The sequence below is a fragment of the Ochotona princeps genome, chromosome 29 (genome assembly GCF_030435755.1).
Source record: "Ochotona princeps isolate mOchPri1 chromosome 29, mOchPri1.hap1, whole genome shotgun sequence".
In the NCBI taxonomy this organism is placed as follows: domain Eukaryota; kingdom Metazoa; phylum Chordata; class Mammalia; order Lagomorpha; family Ochotonidae; genus Ochotona; species Ochotona princeps.
Genome location: NC_080860.1, coordinates 20,024,742 through 20,044,470, shown reverse-complemented (window position 1 = coordinate 20,044,470; position 19,729 = coordinate 20,024,742). Strand labels below are relative to the sequence as shown.

The 19,729-nt window shown below is 53.9% G+C and overlaps 2 protein-coding genes across 3 annotated transcripts in view; both read right to left on the bottom strand.

Moving 5' to 3' along the window:
• Positions 1-18,139, bottom strand: part of GNB1L (G protein subunit beta 1 like) — a 52,716-nt gene extending 34,577 nt beyond the window's left edge. Inside the window, exons 1-3 of the mRNA XM_058657015.1 lie at positions 18,118-18,139; positions 17,815-17,910; positions 5,721-5,814 (exon numbers count right to left, since the gene is read on the bottom strand). The gene's annotated coding sequence lies outside the window, so the exon portion shown is untranslated. The remainder of the gene's footprint in view (positions 1-5,720; positions 5,815-17,814; positions 17,911-18,117) is intronic.
• Positions 14,037-18,160, bottom strand: RTL10 (retrotransposon Gag like 10). 2 transcript variants are annotated; one of them, XM_058656600.1, is made up of 3 exons: positions 18,118-18,160; positions 17,815-17,910; positions 14,037-15,489 (listed from the first exon to the last, which is right to left on the bottom strand). In XM_058656600.1, exon 3 carries the CDS (start codon positions 15,296-15,298, stop codon positions 14,111-14,113), a length of 1,188 nt encoding a protein of 395 aa, XP_058512583.1. In that variant the 5' UTR covers positions 15,299-15,489; positions 17,815-17,910; positions 18,118-18,160; the 3' UTR covers positions 14,037-14,110. The 2 variants fall into 2 exon arrangements, with proteins under 2 accessions (XP_058512583.1, XP_058512584.1); XM_058656601.1 differs by having other exon boundaries at positions 17,819-17,910; positions 18,118-18,157.
• Positions 18,161-19,729: the final 1,569 nt, after the last annotated feature.

Here is a 19,729-nt window from a genome sequence, read left to right as displayed (position 1 = left end):
TTCATATGGAAGGATAACTGAGTCTGAAGGAGACTGTGAAGGGTTAAACACGCACATTGGCCCCAGCGCAGTAGCTCAGTGGCTAAAATTCTTACCTTGTACACTCTGGGATCCTGTTTGGGCGCCAGTTCTAATCCCGGCAGCCCTGCTTCCCATCCAGCTCCCTGCTTGTGGCCTGGGAAAGCAGTTGAGGACGGCCCAAAGCCTTGGGACCCTGCACCCATGCGGTAGACCCAGAAGAGACTCCTGGCTTCAGAATGTCGCAGCTCTAGCCATTGTGGCCACTTAGGGGAGTGAATCCACAGATGGAAGATCTTCCTGTCTCTCCTCCTCTCTGTATATCTGACTTTCCAATAAAAAATAAATAAATCTTAAAAAAAAAACAATAGGGAACAACCCTCTTGTCTCATTCTGTATCCTGTTTTCTGGCTGAATTGAATATCCTGTTGCTGCCTGCCTCTGTTACTGGCCATCTTTGTGGTCTGGTGACTCTTCGCAGACAAGGCCTGATTCCTTTTTTTCTCCTATGTGCATCCACTCTACTTGTTTGTGTTCCCATGAGGGCAGTCACTGTCCTGCTGCTTCTAGAAACGGGACTCTCTTCAACACTTCTGAGAAAGTCCTTCTTCCCCTTCTGTTCTGAAGGACAGCCGTTTGGCTGGTAGTGTTCTCTTTCCACACTCTGAAGATGTCATCCCATCCCCTCCTGGCCTGCAAAGTTTCTGCTTAGAAATCTGCTGTCAGCCTAATGGAAACTCCCTTGTCTGTGATTTGGCACTTTCCTCTTACTGCTTTTAGAATCATCTGTCTTTGACTTTGAACAGCCTGACTACAAACTGCCTTGGAGGAGACCTCTTTGGGTACTATTTACTTGTCATTTCTTCAGCTTTGAGAGTGTCCTTCACGACTTGGGAAATTTTCTGCTAGTTATTTTATAAGATATGCCTTCTGTATCTTTCCCCATCTCTTCTCCCTCTGTAATTCTGATGGGATGGATATTTGCTTGCTTAATGGTGTTCCATAAGGCGTTGTAGACTTTCTTTTTCTTTTTCATCATTTTTTCTTGTTCCTCTGACTGGGTCAGTTTGAAATACTTATCTTTGAGTTCACGCACCCTTTTTACTGCTTGAGCCAGCCCCTTATTGCGTTCTCAACTGTACTGATTACAGCACTGACTGGAACAGTTTAATATGGCTCTTCTCCCTGATACTTATCCCTTCCTGATCATGTATCAACTTCCCTGTATCTTTAAAGTCTTAGTGAATATTCCCCTCCACTTCATGGGCTATCCTTAACAGCAGCATCTGAACGCCCTTTCTGACACACCTCCAACGTACTCTTTTTCAGACTGTGCTACTACAGTATTGTTTCTTTGCTTTTTTACTTTTCTAGTGTCTCAAAGTCAAAAATTTCTGTGCTGGTGTAACAGTAGGCTTTTCTAGTTTTCCAGTTCTTTATGCCTTTGGGGAAGTGTTAAGGTGTTGATTTGCTATAGTGTTAGCTTTGACTGCAGGTGGGCCTGTGTGGTTTCCTCAGGTGTAGTAGACCTTGTCAGCAATGTCTAAAGTTGTTCATGTAAACTATTGCAGAGATGTAGCACATTTTGCTAGGGACAGAGCTGTTGTCTGGCTGACTACTGCACTGAACATACGTGTCAGTGGAAGTTGATGGACAGGCTGTGTGGTAGACTCACCAGTTTCAATATCTAAGGAGCTGAGGCCATGAGGGATGGTTGTGTGTGTGTGTGTGTGTGTGTGTGTGTGTGTCGGGGGGAGCACATGTGGTGGGATCCCACGCCATGAAGCCAAACTTCAGGCCACCCTCCAAGCTGAGTCTCCCATGAAGTCGTCTACAGTGGCAACAGAGACTTGTAGCTCACTTTTTCTCCATCAAGAGATGTTTATCTGGGCTCCAGGAATGGGCAGGGAGTCTGGCCATCCTCCCCTTGTTGGTGGGCTGTGTTCCTGTGCTGTACAGGGATTGTGCCACTCCCCTGCCACCATCCAGCATCCGTCCTCACTTCCTCAAGTCAGAACGCACTCGTGCTGTAGTGATCCCTTCTGCACAAAGGACAAGCCACAGGCAGCTTTGGTCAGCTTTGTTGTTGATATTGTTGGTATTTCCCTACGAGAGGAAATTCACAGCCTCAGAAGTTCACACTGGAAGAAAAGAAAGGTCTCCAAACAGCCAGCTGGCTTCTTTATTCACTAAGCTAGAAAAAAAAAGCAGCAAAGTAAACCCAAAGAAAGCAGAAGGGGGCCTGGCATAATGGCTCAGTAGCTAAATCCTCGCCTTGTGTGCACCAGGATCCCATATGGGCGCTGGTCCCAGCTACTCCATTTCTCTTCCAGCTCCCTACCTGTGGCCTGGGAAAGCAGTAGAGGATGGCTCAAAGCTTTGGGACCCTTTACCCGTGTGGGAGACCCAGAAGAAGCTCCTGGTTCCTGGCTTCAGATCAGCTCAGCTCTGGCCCTTGTGGTCACTTGGAGGAGTGAACCGGAAGATGGAAGATCTTTCTCTCTGTCTCTCCTTCTCTCTGTAAATCTGACTTTCCAATAAAAATAAATCATTAAAAAAAAAAAAGTAAATACTTGTTTAAAAAATGTGATGAATTTCTGACCTAACACAATTAGAATAACACAGAAGGATTATCTCTACAGATATCAGAAATATTGAAAGGATGTTACACTATGACAAACTCAATGTGCTTCAATTAGATAACTTCAACAAAACAAAGGTAGAAAGCCACAAACTAGGTGAAGAACGAGGTGACCAGCAGAGCCCCGTATTGAGGAATGTGTTTTTAGATTAAATCCTAGCAAAACAAAACACATTACAACACTCCAGTCCATGGTACCTAACTGGCAAATCCTTTTTTTAAGGAAGAAATACCACTTTAAAAAATTAATTTCTTCTAGAAAACAAAATGAGAAGAAATTTTCTAATTGTATGAAGCCAGCAGTACTCTAATACCAAATCAGGCAAGAGGTAGCAACAAAAAAGAAAACCACACATCAAAATCCCTGGTTTTGAGATCCCGACTCTGCTCCCTCCCTGCTGGTGTGCGCCCCAGAAGGCAGCAGGGATGGCACGAGGGGTTGCCAGACACTGTGACCCACTCAGGAGACCCAGCTATCAGCACCAGCTGTGGGGCAGGGGCTGAGGAGTGAACGGGTACGTTGAACAGCTCAGTCTGTCTCCGTCTTTTCAAACAAACATGGAAATAAATAAATGTAACAAGCTTTCAGTAAGCATGACCTGTAAAGAAAAAAAAAAACAATAAATCTGACTTAAATAAAATTGGATCCTTTTCCTCTTTGAGAGATGGAGAACTACTAATAAGGCATAGGCACAGCAGCTCAGTACATTAAAGAGCTGCATGGGATCCCTATTTCCTGATTGAGAGTTGTTTTGGGTCCCACTTCCTGTTGATGCACCCAGGGAAGCAGCAGGAAGTTGGGTTCCCGCCACCCACCTGGGAGACGCAGATGGATTCCTGGCTCTTGGCTTAGACTGGCCCAGGCCCAGCTGTGGTGAGCATCTGGGCAGTTAACCGGGAGGTGATATTTCTCTCTCTTGTTCCACTCTTCCGCCTTTCAGATAAATAAATAAAAAGCAAAAAAGCAAATCTACAGACAGGAAGGAAATACTTGCACATTATGTATCTGGCAAAGGGATCTGTGTTCTGAAACTGAGGAATCATCAAAACTGTGTAATAAAGCAAAATGTACAAACAGAATTGAAAATGCACAGAAGATTCGAATATTTCAACAAAGAAGTTATGCAGGAAGAAAACAAGGACACAAAATCATACTTGACATCTTTGTTCACCAGGGGCTACCCTACCGACGGAATAACAAAACGGCAAAACCACCTGGGAATAAATTTGGGTCATTTTCTTAAAAAATGCACAAAAGGCCCCAAATGGAAACCGCCAACGTCTGTGAGCAGCTGAACAAACAGTGGCACAGGCACACAATGAAACACACCGGTACTGCACAGTGCAAACGTAGGAAGTACTCACACACACTTCAACAGGAATGAGTCTCAGAATAATCGTGTTGGTCAAAAAAAAAAAAAAAAAAGGCAGAAAAAAGAGTCAACAGTGCCAGTCTATTTATACAAAATTCTAGGAAATGCAAACTGACCTGATGGGACAGTAAGCGGATGAGTCGGGACTTGGGGATGGAAGTGCCTGGGCAGGGGAGCCTCATAGGGACAATGGATGTGCTCTGTATGGTGAGTGTGGTGGTGGTGTCACAGGTATGTAAACCGTGCAAAACTGACTGAATATCAATTACACTTCAGTAAAAACAACAAACAGCAGCTACTAAACAATCCAATCACAAATATACTGAAGGGAGGACAGGCATTTGGCTGCACTTGGGACATCCACTTCCCGTATCAGAATGCCCGGGTCAAGCCCTGGCACCTCTGGTCCCAAGCCAATGTTCTACTAATGTGCACCCCTGGAAGCAGCAGATAATATCCCAAGTATTTGGTTCCCTGCCACCAAAGGGAGGGTCAGGCAGGATTCTAGGCTCCTGATCAGGGTCCCACCCAGGTCTGGCTGTAGCAGGCATTTGGAGGAGTGAATCAGCAGGTGGAGGATCTTTCCCAGGCCTGGCAGACTGCTCAACTGGCTAACCCTTCACTGGCATCCCATATCAGCACTGGCCTGAGTCCCAGCTGCTCTACTTTCCATCCAGCTCTCTGCTTGGGGCAGAAAGCCAGCCTCTATTGCTTTCCCAGGCCACAGCAGGAAGCTGGATGGGAAGTGGAGAAGCCAGGACATGAACTGGTGCCTGTATGGGATTCTGGAGCGTGCAAGGTGAGAATTTAGCCACTAAGCCATTGTGCCAGGCCCGGAACATACACTCCATCTAAACAGACAGATGGAATGTGATGTTCATCACTGTTAGCCAATCAGGGAAGCACAAATTAAACCCATAATAGACACTACTATACACCTAACAGAAAGGCTAAAATCAAGAGGAAGGTGAAAAAAAAATGAACAAACTTATAAAGTTAAATCTGCACGCATCGAATCACCCAGGTATTCCACTCCTAGATACTTAGAAATGAAGTTACAAGCAAACCAAAACCTTACACAAATGTTCACAGTAATTCTAGGATAAACACCAAACGCAAAATCCTCCAAATGAGTGTGAAGCTGTGCAGCAAAGGAAGCAACGACGGGTAAATTCAGACACAGCGAGCCTCCCATGAGTGAGCAAGAGAAAGGCCAGCTACCGTGTGACTGCACTCCTGAGGCACTGTGGACAAGGTGACCACTGACCACCATCAGGAGCAGCAGAGCTTCCCTGTGTGACACGGCACCCCCCACTCACAGGTCCTCTGGGGCCTCCTGGCCAGGGCCTTGGGGGCTCCACCCAGCACCTCTGATCTTTGCCCTGATGGCTCACATCGAGCCTGTTCAGGAAGGATAATCAGCTGATGACTCTCGTCAGAATCATTGTCACTTCCGGAAGGCATCTCTTCTTCCTACCCAAGCAGCAGCAGCAGCCACACCCCAGGCAAGAACAAACGGCCACCTAAACCACGCTGCTCTCCCCAGCCTGAGTCACATCCCCTGTCTCCGAGATGGGCAGGCTCAGATTTAGCCAGTCTTACACGCAGACGGGAACATGACCAAGCCAAGGCCCAGGGTGGACAAGTGTGCAGCATACAGGTGGAACAGACTCCAGTCTCCTGCTTACCTGGCACCACACACGGAATAGGGACCGTCACCTGCACTCCCTGGGGAGGCCCAACCACACTCCCTGCTTGGCAGGCCACCTCCACGCCACCTTCCTGATGAAAACAGACAAAAGCAGAGTCTCAGAACTGGTGTGTGGGGCCAGCATGGTAGCATTGCAAGTTTATCCTCTGCCTGCAGCGCTGGGATCCCATATGGGTTAACAGTTCAAGTCCCTGCTGCTCCACTTCCAGTCCAGCTCCCTGCTAATGTGCCTGGGAAAGCTGCAGATGATGTGCTTGGGCCCCTGCACCCACATGGGAGACCGAGAAGAAGCTCCTGGCTTCAAATCAACTTAGCTCCAACTCTAGCCATTAGCTCCAGCTCTGGCCATTTGGGAAGTGAACCAGAGGATGGAAGATCTCTGTCTCTACCTTTGTCTCTGTAACTCTGATTTTTTTTTTTTTTTTAAGCGAAGTTGCAGAGATGGAGGAATTGAGCTAGATTGGAAGTGGAGTAGTTGGGATTCGAACTGGTGGCCATATGGGATATTGACGCCACAGGTGGAAGCTTAGCATGCAATGCTATGACACCAGCACCGCCCCCCCCGAAGAAATGATCCCTGCCTGCAGCCTCAGCCAGCAGCTCTGAGCACACCCCTGCCCATCTTGAGGGGTGGACACTGTGCAGTCCACCAGGAACTGGCCTCCAGTCCCTCCCCAGAGCTCTCACTCCTCCAGGTCACTGCTGCTGTCTGCCCACCAGGCCTGCAAGACTCAGCCTGCCCCACCCAGTCTCAGTTATCTGCTCAGGAGGTGATGTGTAGGTCCCTGAGGGGTGATCTTGGCCTCTGCAATGCCAGGGACACAGCGTCCTCCCAGTGAGGCCAGGCCTGGTCCTGTAGCACACAGCAAAGCTGCAGGGACAGGAAGATCCCTATCCCACTGATGATGGCCATCAAGAACTGCACCTGCTCCCAGGCCAAGGAACAGGCTGCAGGAGTGGCCATGAGGGGCACACGGGCCTCTGTCAGCGTCACCTGGCACAGGAGAAGAGTAGAGCAACTTGGACCCACCATGGCATTGTCCCTGCCCCACACAGCTGCAGCCCCCTCCCCAGCACTGAGCACGAGAAGCAGGGCTGCCCATGGTAATTCGAACTTCACAAAGAACACAGTGCGGGCACGGGCTGTGCCGGGCGATGGGGAGTCAAAGGCGCACTTCATAGCTCCGTTCCAAATCCGGGCATTGTCAGGCCCTCTCCCCTTTGAAGCCTCGCTGAGTGATTGAAGCGTCTACTTTCTGAGGGGCAGATAGCACCGGGCCGGTAATCTGACTCTAAGCCACGGGATAAAGGTAGTTTGTTTCCTCTCAGCCTATCTGTCAACACCTCCTCAGTAATTAGCCCTAATTATTACAAAGGGCCAGCCTCCCATTCGGTTATTAAATCAGAAATCGTATCGTGGCCGGGCATCTGTCAGCACCCTGCCTGGCGACCTTCAATGCGTTGAATCCTCTTCAGTATCCGCCTCTGGGAGTGCCTGGGGCCGGCAGAGAGGCAGTGGCTTCAAAGATGCAGATCCCAGGCAGGAGGGAGGAATTCCAGGGAGACAGGTGGGTGGGGGCCAAGGTAGAAGCCCGGCAATTCTCCTGGCCTGTACCCCACCCCAATGGCAAGTGCACCAGCACAGTCCCTTCTTTCCCCCAGGAGGGGTGCTGGGACCACCTGCTCGAAGCTGCTCAGGGCCTGGGCACCAGGCAGGGCACTGACCAGAAGACAGCTGCTTGTCGGGGACGCAGCCCACGCAACACGTTGGGTACCAAGCAGCGCCAATCACACCCCTCCTGCCAGCTCCTGTGGCCTGCTCCTCTCCCTAGCCGTGCTGCCACCAAGTCATCAGTCCCTGCCGATGATCCAAGCCCCTAACCATTCACATTGGCAGGGTCAGGCAGGGGCGGGACAGTGGGAGGGGTCTCCCAGATTATTTCTTCCTTGGTGAGTCTGGAAGGCTATGGGGGAGCGCATGGGCAGTAAACGGCTAGCTGGCCCCAGAAGCTGCCAGGCAGCCAGGGGGTCCAGGGGAAACACCCAGAGGAGAGGAGGGGAGGGGTACAGCTGAACTGCAAGGGCAGGCTGCAGCTGAGGTGTCTGTCACTTGGGAGCAGGCTGCACAGCCTGTGACAGAGCAGGAAGGAAGCCTGACCCAGTGTGGCATTCGCAGCCAGTCTACACCACTTCCAGGCAGAGGCGGGGACCCAGCCAGGATTGGGCTGCCAGCCCTTAGGTCCCCAGAGATCATGCAAAGAACCATGTCCCTTAATGGGAAGTGTGACCACTCCTGGGCACCAGCTCCAGTTTCAGGGCCTGTTCCATTGGGGGTAGAAACATGGGGAAGGGGTCCCACTTGGAAGAGGGTTCCTGCCCAGGGCGGTGGGCACTGTGGGTTGTACACACACTTACACACATGTGTACCTGCCACAGCCAAGTGTCCACAAGGGTGACAGCCTGCTGTTCCCAGCCCCGGCCATGGGTTTGGTACCTGGTTCAGGTGGAGCTGTCCTCACCAAGGGTTACCGACATGCACAGCCTGTAATCCCCCCAGCTCATCACACCCCAGGCCCTAGCATGCAAGCTGTCACCTTGATCAGGAGCACCACTGCACAAGGGGCAGCCCAAGGCTGCAGACTGCAGACACAGGAGGAACAGGAGGAGAGGAGAGGAAATTACCCCCTACCGCTGCCCCCTCCCAGCGCCCTCCAGAGCCCCACCAGCAGGGAAACTGCAGGCACGGTGACGGGGTGACCATCCTGAGGCCAATATGGCCCAGAGAGCAGGAAAGGACATGCACGCCTCCCACTGTCCCTTTGGCTATATGTGTACTTCAGCACTGCAGTGACCAGCCAGACCTCCAGCAACCAGCGCAGACTCCGGCTTGGGGAAGCTGCACAGGAGTCAGGTGTGGGGGGCAGGGAATGCCCTATGTAGCAGCCCCAGGGGTGAGCCCATCCTGTGCAAGGGGGGAAGACAGACTGGCCTCGCCCGGGTCAGACTACACAGTGGAAAACACGAGTCCCGACTCAGTGGCTTCACACATCAAAAATTTATTTCTTGCTCACATTACACATTCAGCATGGCAGCAGAGCGCCCCCCGCCCTGCCCATCACAGGCCTTCCATGGTGACAGTGGCCTCGCCCTCACACCGGCTACGATGACAATGGACTTGACAGGAGCAGCAAAACATGGTGAGTACTGGGCAAGGTCCCTGAGCTGCCAGGTAGGGACAGATAATTTATTTTAAGATCTACTTATTTTTATTGGAAAGTCAGAAACACAGAAAGAAAGAGGAAAGAATCCTCCATCCGATGATTCATTCCCCAACAGCCAGAGCTAACCCGCTCCAAAGCACTTTCCTTTGACTTTCCTTTGGTCCTTGACTGCTTTCCCAAGCCACAAGCAGGAAGCTGGATGGGAAGTGGGACTGCCAAGACACAAAAGGTGCCCATATGGGATCCTGGTGCGTGCAAGGCGAGGACTTAAGCCACTAGGCTACTGAACTGGGTCCGGGACAGACTTTCAAAGTCACAAACAAAAAGCCTCAGGCACTGAACCAAGGGTTACTGCACTGCTCATAGGGGCTCGAGCACTCGGCATCTCAGCACTGTCCAAAACGGCAAAAACTGAAACCCAAGATCTCCGCCCTTAGCACTGTCCTAGGGTGACCTGTGTCCCACCCCCAACTGTTCTGTTGGAGCCCTGAGCTCTAACTCACCCAGAACTGGACTCAAAGACAGTGCCCTTAAACAGGTGATTAAAGTGAAACACAGGAATGTGTGTGAGAACAGGGATGGCTGATGCGGTGGCATAGCACCAAAAACTGCAACTGCGGTGCTGGCATCCCATATGGGCACTGGTTCAAGTCCCAGCTGCTCCACTAGGAAAGCAGATGATCCAAGTGCTTGGGCCCCTGCACCCAAGTGGGAGACCCAGAAGCAGCTCTGGCTCCTGACCAGCCCAGCTCCGGTCATTGCAGACATTTGGGAAGTGAAACAGGATACAAGATCTCTCTGTATCTCATCCGCCTCCCTCTGTAACTCTGTCTTTCAAATGAATCAATCTTTAAAAAGAAAGAAACAAACAAAAAACCAAAACAACAACAACAACAACAAATTAAACTCATCCACATTTCTCCCTGGAATGTCAAGAGGTTTTGTTTGGCAAAATCTAATCTACTTGCAATACGGGCAGGCACAGGGAGGCAGGCCCCTGGCAGTTCCCATTACCCATACCAACAGGTTGCCCCCAACAGCTTCTCCTGACCCCCACCGCTGGCTCCGCCTCCAAATTCAAAAATAGAGATTTCCATCAATGCCCAAGTGCTTTAAATAGTGTAGCTTCAGGGTCAACACAGTGGGTGTAGAAGGCTAAGCCTCTCCCATGGTGCTGGCATTCCATATGGGTGCCAGCTCCAGTCCTGCCTGCTATACTTTCAGGCAAGCTCCCTTGTCAATGGGCCTGGAAAGCAACAGAGGATGACCCAAGCCCTTGGGCCCCTACACCCATGTGAGAGACCCAGAAGCCCCTGGCTCCCACCCCACCAGCTTCAGACCAATTCAGCTCTGGTCAACTGAGGCCAAGTAGAAATCATCCAGTGGATAAAGACTTCTCTGTCTCTCCTCTCCATAACTATACCTTTCAAATACAAATAATTCCCACAACCAGCCAAAAACTTGCAGCTTCATAAACTACTCAGTATTGCACAGGAATTATGTTGAGCACATCCTGTTTTAGAATTTGCTTTGGAGGGGCCCGGCGGCGTTACATAGCGGCTAAAGTCCTCACCTTGAAAGCCCCGGGATCCCATATGGGCGCCGGTTCTAATCCCGGCAGCTCCACTTCCCATCCAGCTCCCTGCTTGTGGCCTGGGAAAGCAGTCGAGGACGGCCCAAGGCTTTGGGACCCTGCACCCGCGTGGGAGACCCGGAAGAGGTTCCTGGTTATCGGCGCGTACCGGCCCATTGCGGCTCACTTGGGGAGTGAAAAACAACGGATGGAAGATCTTCCTCTCTGTCTCTCCTCCTCTCTGTATATCCAGCTTTCCAATAATAATAAAATCTAAAAAAAAAAAAAAAGAATTTGTTTTGGAGACAACTGACAAGTCATCCCCTAGCACCCACCACATTCTATCTTTAGGAAATAAAATCTCCAACTATTTTTTTTTGAAGATTTATTTTTATTGCAAAATCAGATATACATAGGAGAGACAGAGAGGAAGATTTTTCATCCGATGATTCATTCTACAAGTGTCTCCAATGGCCGGAGCTGAGCCAGGAGCCCAGAGCTTCCGCCAGGTCTCCCACACAGGTGCAGGATCCTAAGGCTCTGAGCCGTCCTTGATTGCTTTGCCAGGCCACAAGCAGGGAGCTGGATGGGAAGCGGTGCTGCTGGGATTAGAACCAGCACCCATATAGCATCCTGGCGTGTTCAAGGCGAGGACTTTAGCCACTAGGCTATCATGTCAGGCCCAAGATTTTTTTTTTTTCCTTATTGGAAAGTCAGATTTATAGAGAGGAGAGACAGAAAGATCTCCCGTCGGCTGCGTCACTCCACAAGTGGCTCCAATGGCTGGAGCTGAGCCGATCTGGAGCCAGGAGATTCTTCTGAGTCTCCCACACAGGTTCAGGGTCCAAAAGCTTTGGGCATCCTCTGTTGCATTCCTAAGCTACAAGCAGGGAGCTGGAAGGGAACTGGAGTGGCCAGGATACAGACAGACACCCATATGGGATTCAGAGCTGTGGTTATGCAACAAGGTGGAGGAATCCACAATGGTGGGAGGGTTTGGGGAGGGGTGGGAGAACCCAAGTATCTATGTAACTGTGTCACATAATACAATGTAATTAATGAAGTTAAATAATAAAAAAAAAAAAAAAAAAGAAAGGCGAGGATTTTAGCCACTAAGCGCACAAGCCCCATCTCCAGCTATTTAGAAAGAAACGAGGGACAGACACTGGGAGGCATGCCTGGCCATTCAGCCAAGCTGGAGCTGGTCGCTGCCGAATGCTGCTCTCAGTGGTCCCTTAGGCTGTCAGCCCACGTGCCAGTGCCAGGGGTGGGGAACAACCCCGGGTCTGAACAAGGGCTCTTCCCCGACTAGGAGCAGAGGTACCACTCAGTGCTGACAGGACATGCCCTGGCTGGAAGGCCAGCAAGAGCCCCTCTACGCTACCTGTGCTGGCCTCCGGGAGGGAGTCAGCAACCAATCCAGCCCCTCTCCTCTCCTGAGAGGTTAAGTAAGGCCCAATGGCCACAGACAGGATGTATTTTCCAAATTAAAGACAGGTCAGGGACACAGTAGCCTAGTGGCTGAAGTCCTTGCCTTGCACACACCAAGATCCCATATGGGTGCTGGTCCGTAACCCAGTTGCTCCACTTCCCTTCCAGCTCCGCTTGTGGCCTGGGAAGAAACAGAGGATGGTCCAAGCCCTTGGTATCCTGCATCCACATGGGAGACCCGGAAGAAGCTCCTGGCTTCAGACTGGCTCAGCTCCAGCTGTTGCAGCCACTTAGGCAGTGAACCAGTAGACAAATATTCTCTCCTCTAAATCTGACTTGCCAATAAAAATAAAATCTTTGGGGGGGAAAAAAAAAGTCCCCTGCAGTGCTCTCTGGCAGGTCTAGCAGGTTGCCACTGACAGCACTCAGGGGTGTGGTACCCCAGAATCCAACTGAGAGCTGCCCAGTGGGACAGGGTGAGCAGAGCCACTTCAGGTCCACCAGATGCAAACAGCACAGGCAGCTACACGGAGGTCAGCAATGTGGAGGGGGCAGGCAGCCACAGGCAGCTCAGGCCGTCAGTTTGTCCCAGCTGTGACCCGGCAACAGCACCCAATTCCTACATCTGATCCTAATCCAGCCTGCACCCTGGTTTCCTTCTGTCCTCCTGCTGGCTCACAGCTTCCACCAGGTCCTAGAGTGCCAAGCTCCAGGGCAACCTGATGGAACTCACACATAAAACTAGAGGGACCCAGAGCCATTTTAAAGGGACAGTCACCAAATAGAGTAACCGTATCTCCAACTCAGGCCTGTCCCTTCTTCAGTCTCCAGGAGAATGACTTCTCTTGTTTCCAAAACTGTCAAGCCTGAAAGGGGCTTCTTCCCCGAGCCCCTCTGGACAGGCAAAGTCCACCCCCTCCTCTTTATGCAGCTTTGCTGGCATCACAAAGCAGGCCTTCATTCAAATCCCTTCTGGGGCCTACAAGCTGGAGGCGGGTGGAATCTGCTTCCTCTAACTGAAGGGTTCCCAAGCCACCAGACCCCCGCCACCAAGTACACAATAACACGCCAATAGCAACCTGTGATGCTAGGACAACAGCTCAGCCCACACTCAGCCATGGATCAGCATCGACAGACAGAGTCCCTGCGTATGGCTGTCTGCCTCGCAGTCACACATCACTCACATCACTGGGGTATCAAGGGTTCTATTGGTGATGTGCAGGGAGCCCACGGGAGCAGAGGGGAAGGGTAGCGCCACAGCAGTGGCATGGAGGCACAGAATCCCACGTCATGGGTGATCAGCCTTGTCATGTGTTACACAGAACAGGTCCTCCTTCTGAGCAGGTGATCTAGCAAGGGCCTTGCAATCCTCTTGCCTGCATCCGAACCTCCCAGCAGGCCAAGCCAACTGGTAAACCCACAGGGACATCCAACCCAAATACCATCCCAGCTGGATGCTCCATTCACAATGGTCAGGACATGGCATCAACCCAGACGCACATACAACGTGGCACAGGTATGTGATGGGCATTTCAAACCAGACCTGCTGCCTCAGGCAGTAGGCAAGAGCCTAGAGGTCAGTACATGAAATACACCAGACACAGAGAAACCATGTGACTTCACTCATGTGTAGAAACTGAACAGGCTACTTTAATGGAAGGGGAGGGGAGACTAACAGGTCACTAGGGTAAAGGGATAAAGGCTGGACATCGGGGACTGGAAATACATCAGACAAGGGGAATAGTCTAGTGTTTACAGCATACAAAAAGGCATTATGCTATACAAAAAAGTCAGGAATTTGAAACTTTCCAACACAGACGACTGATGTTTAAGGAGTCTGTTAGGCACCCTGGCCTGTGTGCACACAGCGGGACACAACACTGCCCCCCACACTGATACAAACATCGGGGACCAAGGTTGGAGGAACCCAGTCAGCCCCTCCCACACTAGCAGGTGCGGTGGGTGACAGTGATAAGATAGGAGTGAACCTCAGGGTGGGAAGAGGCCTAGGCACGGCAGCACACCCAGGCGAGGATGCAGTTGAGCACCCAGTGTGGGGGCCAGGGGGGCAAAAGGCAGCCCCCAAGGCAGGGAAAATTGCCTGCACTCAGGCAGGGAAGGGTCCTGAATAAGCACATACCCTCACCCCTCTTTGAGGTCACCTGGCCCCGTGGGGAGGTCACTGTGCCCCAAATGGGGGTCACGGGCCTCTCCGGACGCACAGGCCACTTCATCACAACTGTCTGGGTCAGGTTGAGAACCCAGGGATGTAGGGGATGGGACAGGAGAAAATGATGGCTCTCCTGGGGTCTCCAGTACTCCCTGGGGGGCGTCCGAGGACACCTCCTGGCCTCCCTGGGTCTCAGTTACCCCTTCCTCTGTTTTCTGGGGCTCTGGAGCCCCTGCACACGCTAGGTCCTCCTTCTGGGCATGTGGCCTCACAGATTCTGAGAGTATAGGGCAAGCAGCCTCGAGGGCTCCCCCCTCAGGCTGGGGGGCAGCTGCCCCAACAGGACCAGGGCTCCCCGCAGAACTCGAGGGTGCAGGGGTCTCTGTGGGCCCAGGGATGTTCTGCTGGGCATTTCTGGGTGTGGATTCAGGCCTAGGTCCTGCAGGGGTGGCCGATGCTGCTGGGACAGGCCTCGGGGGAGTGCGCATGTTGAGAGCCAGGGCCTCTGCGAACCTGGCTAAGTACTGCCTCACCACGGGCAGCTGCGGGGCCACTGGCGGCTGGCTCGAGGCCGGGGGCAGGGAGCAGGGCATGGCGGCACGGAACGCGGCAATATTCTCAGGGTCATGAACTATTCCCTCAAGCTCTTGGCAGAAGAGCTCATAATCATTAGGCAGGGGCAGCTGCCCGTCCAGGTAGGGGGCTGCCCATGCCCGGGCACGGCCAGTCAGGCGGCCGAGGATCTCGCAGACACGGCTGAGCTGGTCTTGGTAGTGATCGAAGCGGAAGGACATGTAATCACCCAGCTGGGCCAAAAAGCGGTCCAGCAGCCACGGGGAGCCGTCGAAGGTGCCTGGATCTGAGCCAGGCACCCAGTGGAAGTCCACCCGCAGGGGCCGGGGTACGCGCACAGCAAGGGGCACTCTCTCTGGGGGCTTCTGGTCAGGGGCGCTGCTGTCGGGGCTCTTCTGCTCCATGGTGGTGCGCACGCAAACCGGGTCCCCGCAGCAGGGCCTCTCAATCCAGGGATCCACCATGGGGGCATACGCCACCGCACCAGAGGCTGGGTCCATCTGCTCCCAAGGGTGTGCGTTGGCGTAATTGGCTGCTGCCTGGATGGGAATAGGAGGGCCTTGCCGCTGGGGCTGGCCGTGAGACATGCTGGGAGCACAAGGGAGCAGAGAGCTGGCACAGGAGGGCAGGTGCAGACAGAAGAGGCTGGCACGGCACAATGGGCTTGTCAGGGATCGGCTGGTGGGATGTGGCTGACCCGAACCAGGTGCAGAGGAGCAGGGAGAGCTGACAGCTGAGCCGAGGGGACTGTCAGACGCAGACCATCGTCCGAGGCAATCTGTCCAAAGACAAGCGGGAAAGCAGGAACTAGGCTCCCCTGATGGTCACGGTGCCAGCAGCAGAGAACCAGCAAGGCAAACCCCTGCGACCCAGCTAGGAGCTCCGAGCGCAGGGAGGTAACCCTGCGACCCAGCTAGGAGCTCCATGTGCAGGGAGGTAACCCTGGGACCCAGCTAGGAGCTCCGAGTGCAGGGAGGTAATCCTGGGACCCAGCTAGGAGCTCCGAGTGCAGGGAGGTAACCCTGGGACCCAGCTAGGAGCTCCGAGTGCAGGGAGGTAATCCTGGGACCCAGCTAGGAGCTCCGAATGCAGGGAGGTAACCCTGGGACCCAGCTAGGAGCTCCGAGTGCAAGTCCAATGACACAGGCAGATGCCACCTATGATGCTGAAGGGGTGGGGCCCAGTGACAGATACTGTCAACCCCAGGAGAACATGGGGGCCAGGCAGGAACTGTCGGGGAGTCTCGGGACAACAGCAGTGGCAACTCCTCACTGAGCACTCTAGTGGTGCCAGCAACCCATCCCCCCTCGACTCAGGGTTGGTACCATCATCACCCTGGCACTGCCACGAAGTGACACGCCACCCAGCAGCAAGTGGCCGAGACCATGGGCAACCGCCACCCATGCCATACTTCAAGGTCTCAACACCTTTAGCCCTTGAGTACACACACAACCCGTCCTAAGGTTCCTCCTCACCATGGCCTCAGGGCACTGGGCTGCTACCAGATCCAGCCATGCCCAACCCCTCATGCTTTTCCAAACTCTCCGAGTGCAAGCACTGCCTTCCCCACCCCAACACAACCTCCCTGGATTCCCCGTGTCTGTCAACACTCCCGCAATGTGAAATCCTAGCTTCTGGGGCCAGTGCTTAACGCCAACATCCCATAAGGGTGCCATTTCCAATCTCAGCTGCTCCACTTCCAGTTCAGCTCCCTGCTAATGTGCCTGGGAAAGCAGCAGAGGATGGCCCAAGTACTTGAGCCCCTGCATCCACAGGGAGACCCAGAAGCTCCTGGCTTCTGGCTTTGACCATTTGGAAGTAAGCCAGTGAATGGAAGATCTCCAATTCTGCTCTTCAAATAAATTAATAATAAGTTAAAACAAAATCCTAGAATCCTGGGCCCGGCGGCGTGGCCTAGTGGCTAAAGTCCTCGCCTTGAACGTGCTGGGATCCCATATGGGCGCAGGTTCTAATCCTGGCAGCTCCACTTCCCATCCAGCTCCCTGTTTGTGGCCTGGGAAAGCAGTCGAGGACGGCCCAAGGCCTTGGGACCCTGCACCTGTGTGGGAGACATGGAAGAAGTTCCTGGCTCCTGGCTTCGGATTGGCATAGCACCAGCCGTTGTGGTCATTTGGGGAGTGAATCATCGGACGGAAGATCTTTCTCTCTGTTTCTCCTCCTCTCTGTATATCTGACTTTCCAATAAAAATAAAATAAATCTTAAAAAAAAAAAAAAATCCTAGAATCCCATTTACTGCACCTGTCCCCCCCTTTGTGCTAAGGGCCTGGAGACCCCAGTCACCGGATCTGCCCCTCCTCCACACAGTGGTCACTAAAGGTCCCACAAGTCAGTGGCGACACTTTTGGTGCAAGGAGCCCTGCTCTGGGACTATGTATCTGTCCAGATCAAGTACAGCCCAGTCTGTCCACTCAGGACTCCCATAAGACCCTCTCTGTCCCACCCACTCAGCTAATATACAGGGATATAAGGTCTGTGGGAACCACAGTGGGTCTTCCCACTGGGAACCCAGCCCCTCCCCCCAGTTTCCTGGAACCCTTCAGACCCAACCACTCCCCCTGAAAGCCCAGCTTCCCCTCCCCCCACATGTAGCAGGCCTACCTACCCCACAGGCCTGCACACAGGTGCTGAGTCCAGTCCTGTCCTTCATCCGGTTCTACCAGCACCCCCCACAGCTGCCCGAGAGCCACTAAGCCATCTCTCTGCCGTCCCTTCTTCCTAGCTGCACTTGGAAGCAAACCATCGCCCTGCCCACCTGCAGGGTCCCTGCCCACCGTCCTCACATCTGACAACCTCCCGCCAACACTCCCCCTGCCTCTACCCACCATTCCCGTCTCTTGCTTCTGTTCCCAACCTCTGCCTGACCCTGGGGGCACCTGGGGCCTTTTCCTGGACTGGACAGCGCTCTAGGGGCAGAAGCATGGAACTGCGGCGCATGTGCACTAGGGCAGTGTCTGGGACCCTTCCCCCTCAAAAAGGAATCGTGCACCAAAAGCCTCAGATGACTATCCGGGCCTCCCCGCCCTGCGGCCGCCATGCAGGCAAGATGAGCATACAAGCCCCCCAGGCCAGTAACAAACTCACCTACCTACAAACACGCGAGGCGCGGGCCGAGAAGGTCCCACAGGTCGGCAGCGGCCAGAGACGGGCCTTCCTCCGAGGGCCACGACCAAACGCGACCTACAGTAGGAAGAATGAGATTGGGCACCGTGAGAGTAGGCCAGACGGACGCGGCGCCGCCTCCACGGCCTGCACTGCAGAACCGACCGAAGGGCCCTCGGCCCGGCCCCTCACCCACCCCAAACCCTGCCAGCGCAGAGCCCGGAACTGCGGCGCGCCAGCCGGGAGTCGGGAAAGGGACGCAAAGGCGCAGCCGACACGTGCTACCTCGCCGGCCTCCCGAGCGCTCGCCGCCACACGGCCCGGCCAGCCCAAGCCGACGACGCCCGAGCCCCAGAGCGCGGATCGCAGGCCACGCCCCCGGCGTGCGCGCGCCCGACCCGTGCGTCCCCCGTGCGCGCGCCCGACACGCCCCCTCGCCGGCCTCCCGGGCGGGCCGCGGCCGCGCGCTCTGCCAGCCGCGCCTGCGCCGTGCTCCGCGGGGCTGTGGCCGCGCAGGCGCTCGCGGATTCTGCCAGCGCGGCAGCGCGGCGCGGGGGGTGATGGGAGCGCGCCCAGTGCCACGAGAGCAGGCGGGGCTGTGTGCGCAGGCGCGGGGCGCCGGGAGGAAAGCTGCTTTGCTCTGCGCGCGGGCTTGTCCCGTCTTCCCGCCTTACGCCGCCATTGCTGCCCTGCAGTCAGCTGGGGAGGGCTTGGGGTCCACCAAGAGGCCTCCGAGCCTCGTGGGCGCTTCCCTGGGAATGCCCGGTTGTTCTGTCATCTTCCAAGCCGGTGCTAGATACCAAGCGCCTAGCTCTCCACACCCTTCTCCCCCCAGCCCTGTCGCCAGCGGCCGGCGTGCCAGGAGACTGCAGGCAGAGCTTGTGGGTCTCCTGGTCAGTATGGGTGTGTGCAGGCCCCTCCCGAGACCATAGAGAACCGGCAGCACCACTTGGCGAAAAGCCATCCCCTGTCCTCCGCAGTGTCTGAGCGGGATGGACGTGCCCCAGTCCCCAGACCCTTGGGTCAAGGACCTGGATGTCCGCCACACGCAACCCGGACGCCCTGGAAAATGAGGCTGGTCAAGGCGAACACACCAGCTCCCTCTTCCTCCTAGGCAGTTGACTCCCTTCAGGAAAGGGCTCTGAAATGTTATCTGCATTGACACCGAGCCTTGCTCTCTTTGATCCTTGGAACGAGAATCAAAGATCGTATTGTACTTTCCTTACCCCTGGCCCGCGCCCCCTCCCCTCCCCGGGGGTGATTATGGAGGGGGTGTCTGCAGGACTTCAAACTGCCCGGGCCAAAAATAATAAAAGTGGCACCCAGCCGGGAAACGCTGCCCCCTCCTCCTCCTCGGAGTGTGAATGAAACTTGGATGTTTCGGTTGTGTCTTTCCTAATTGAACTGATCGGTTAAACTTCCTCCCTCAGGGCAGAGAGGGAGTTCCAGTACATTTTCAGCTGAGCCTTGCCATCCGTTCTGGCCAATCGCAGCTGCTCAGCCAGCTGCCAGCCAGGCCTGTGCTAAAGGCCCAAACAGCCTGCGACCCCCTCCCCCACCCCAAATCCAAATTGCCTTCTCTCTGACCATGTTCCTTGTGGATGAAATGTCACAAAATCTGAGCCACTCTGAGGTGGTCCACCATTATGGCTCACGCCTTCTAGCCAGAAAGGAAAAAAAAAAACAAAAATCAGCCATGAGACTGAGAAGTGACACTTAGCATGCAAGCCCGGTTTCACAAGAGTATACCTGACAACCCAGGTGGGCCTCTCAGACAGGGCCCCAAAGCCCTAGGGTCTAAGTTCCCTTTTCTTAAGCACTTCCCGCACATATAAGTTAACATCTACCTGGCTACCAGAACACACTTGCTTCTGCCTTCCATTTTTCTGGTCCATCT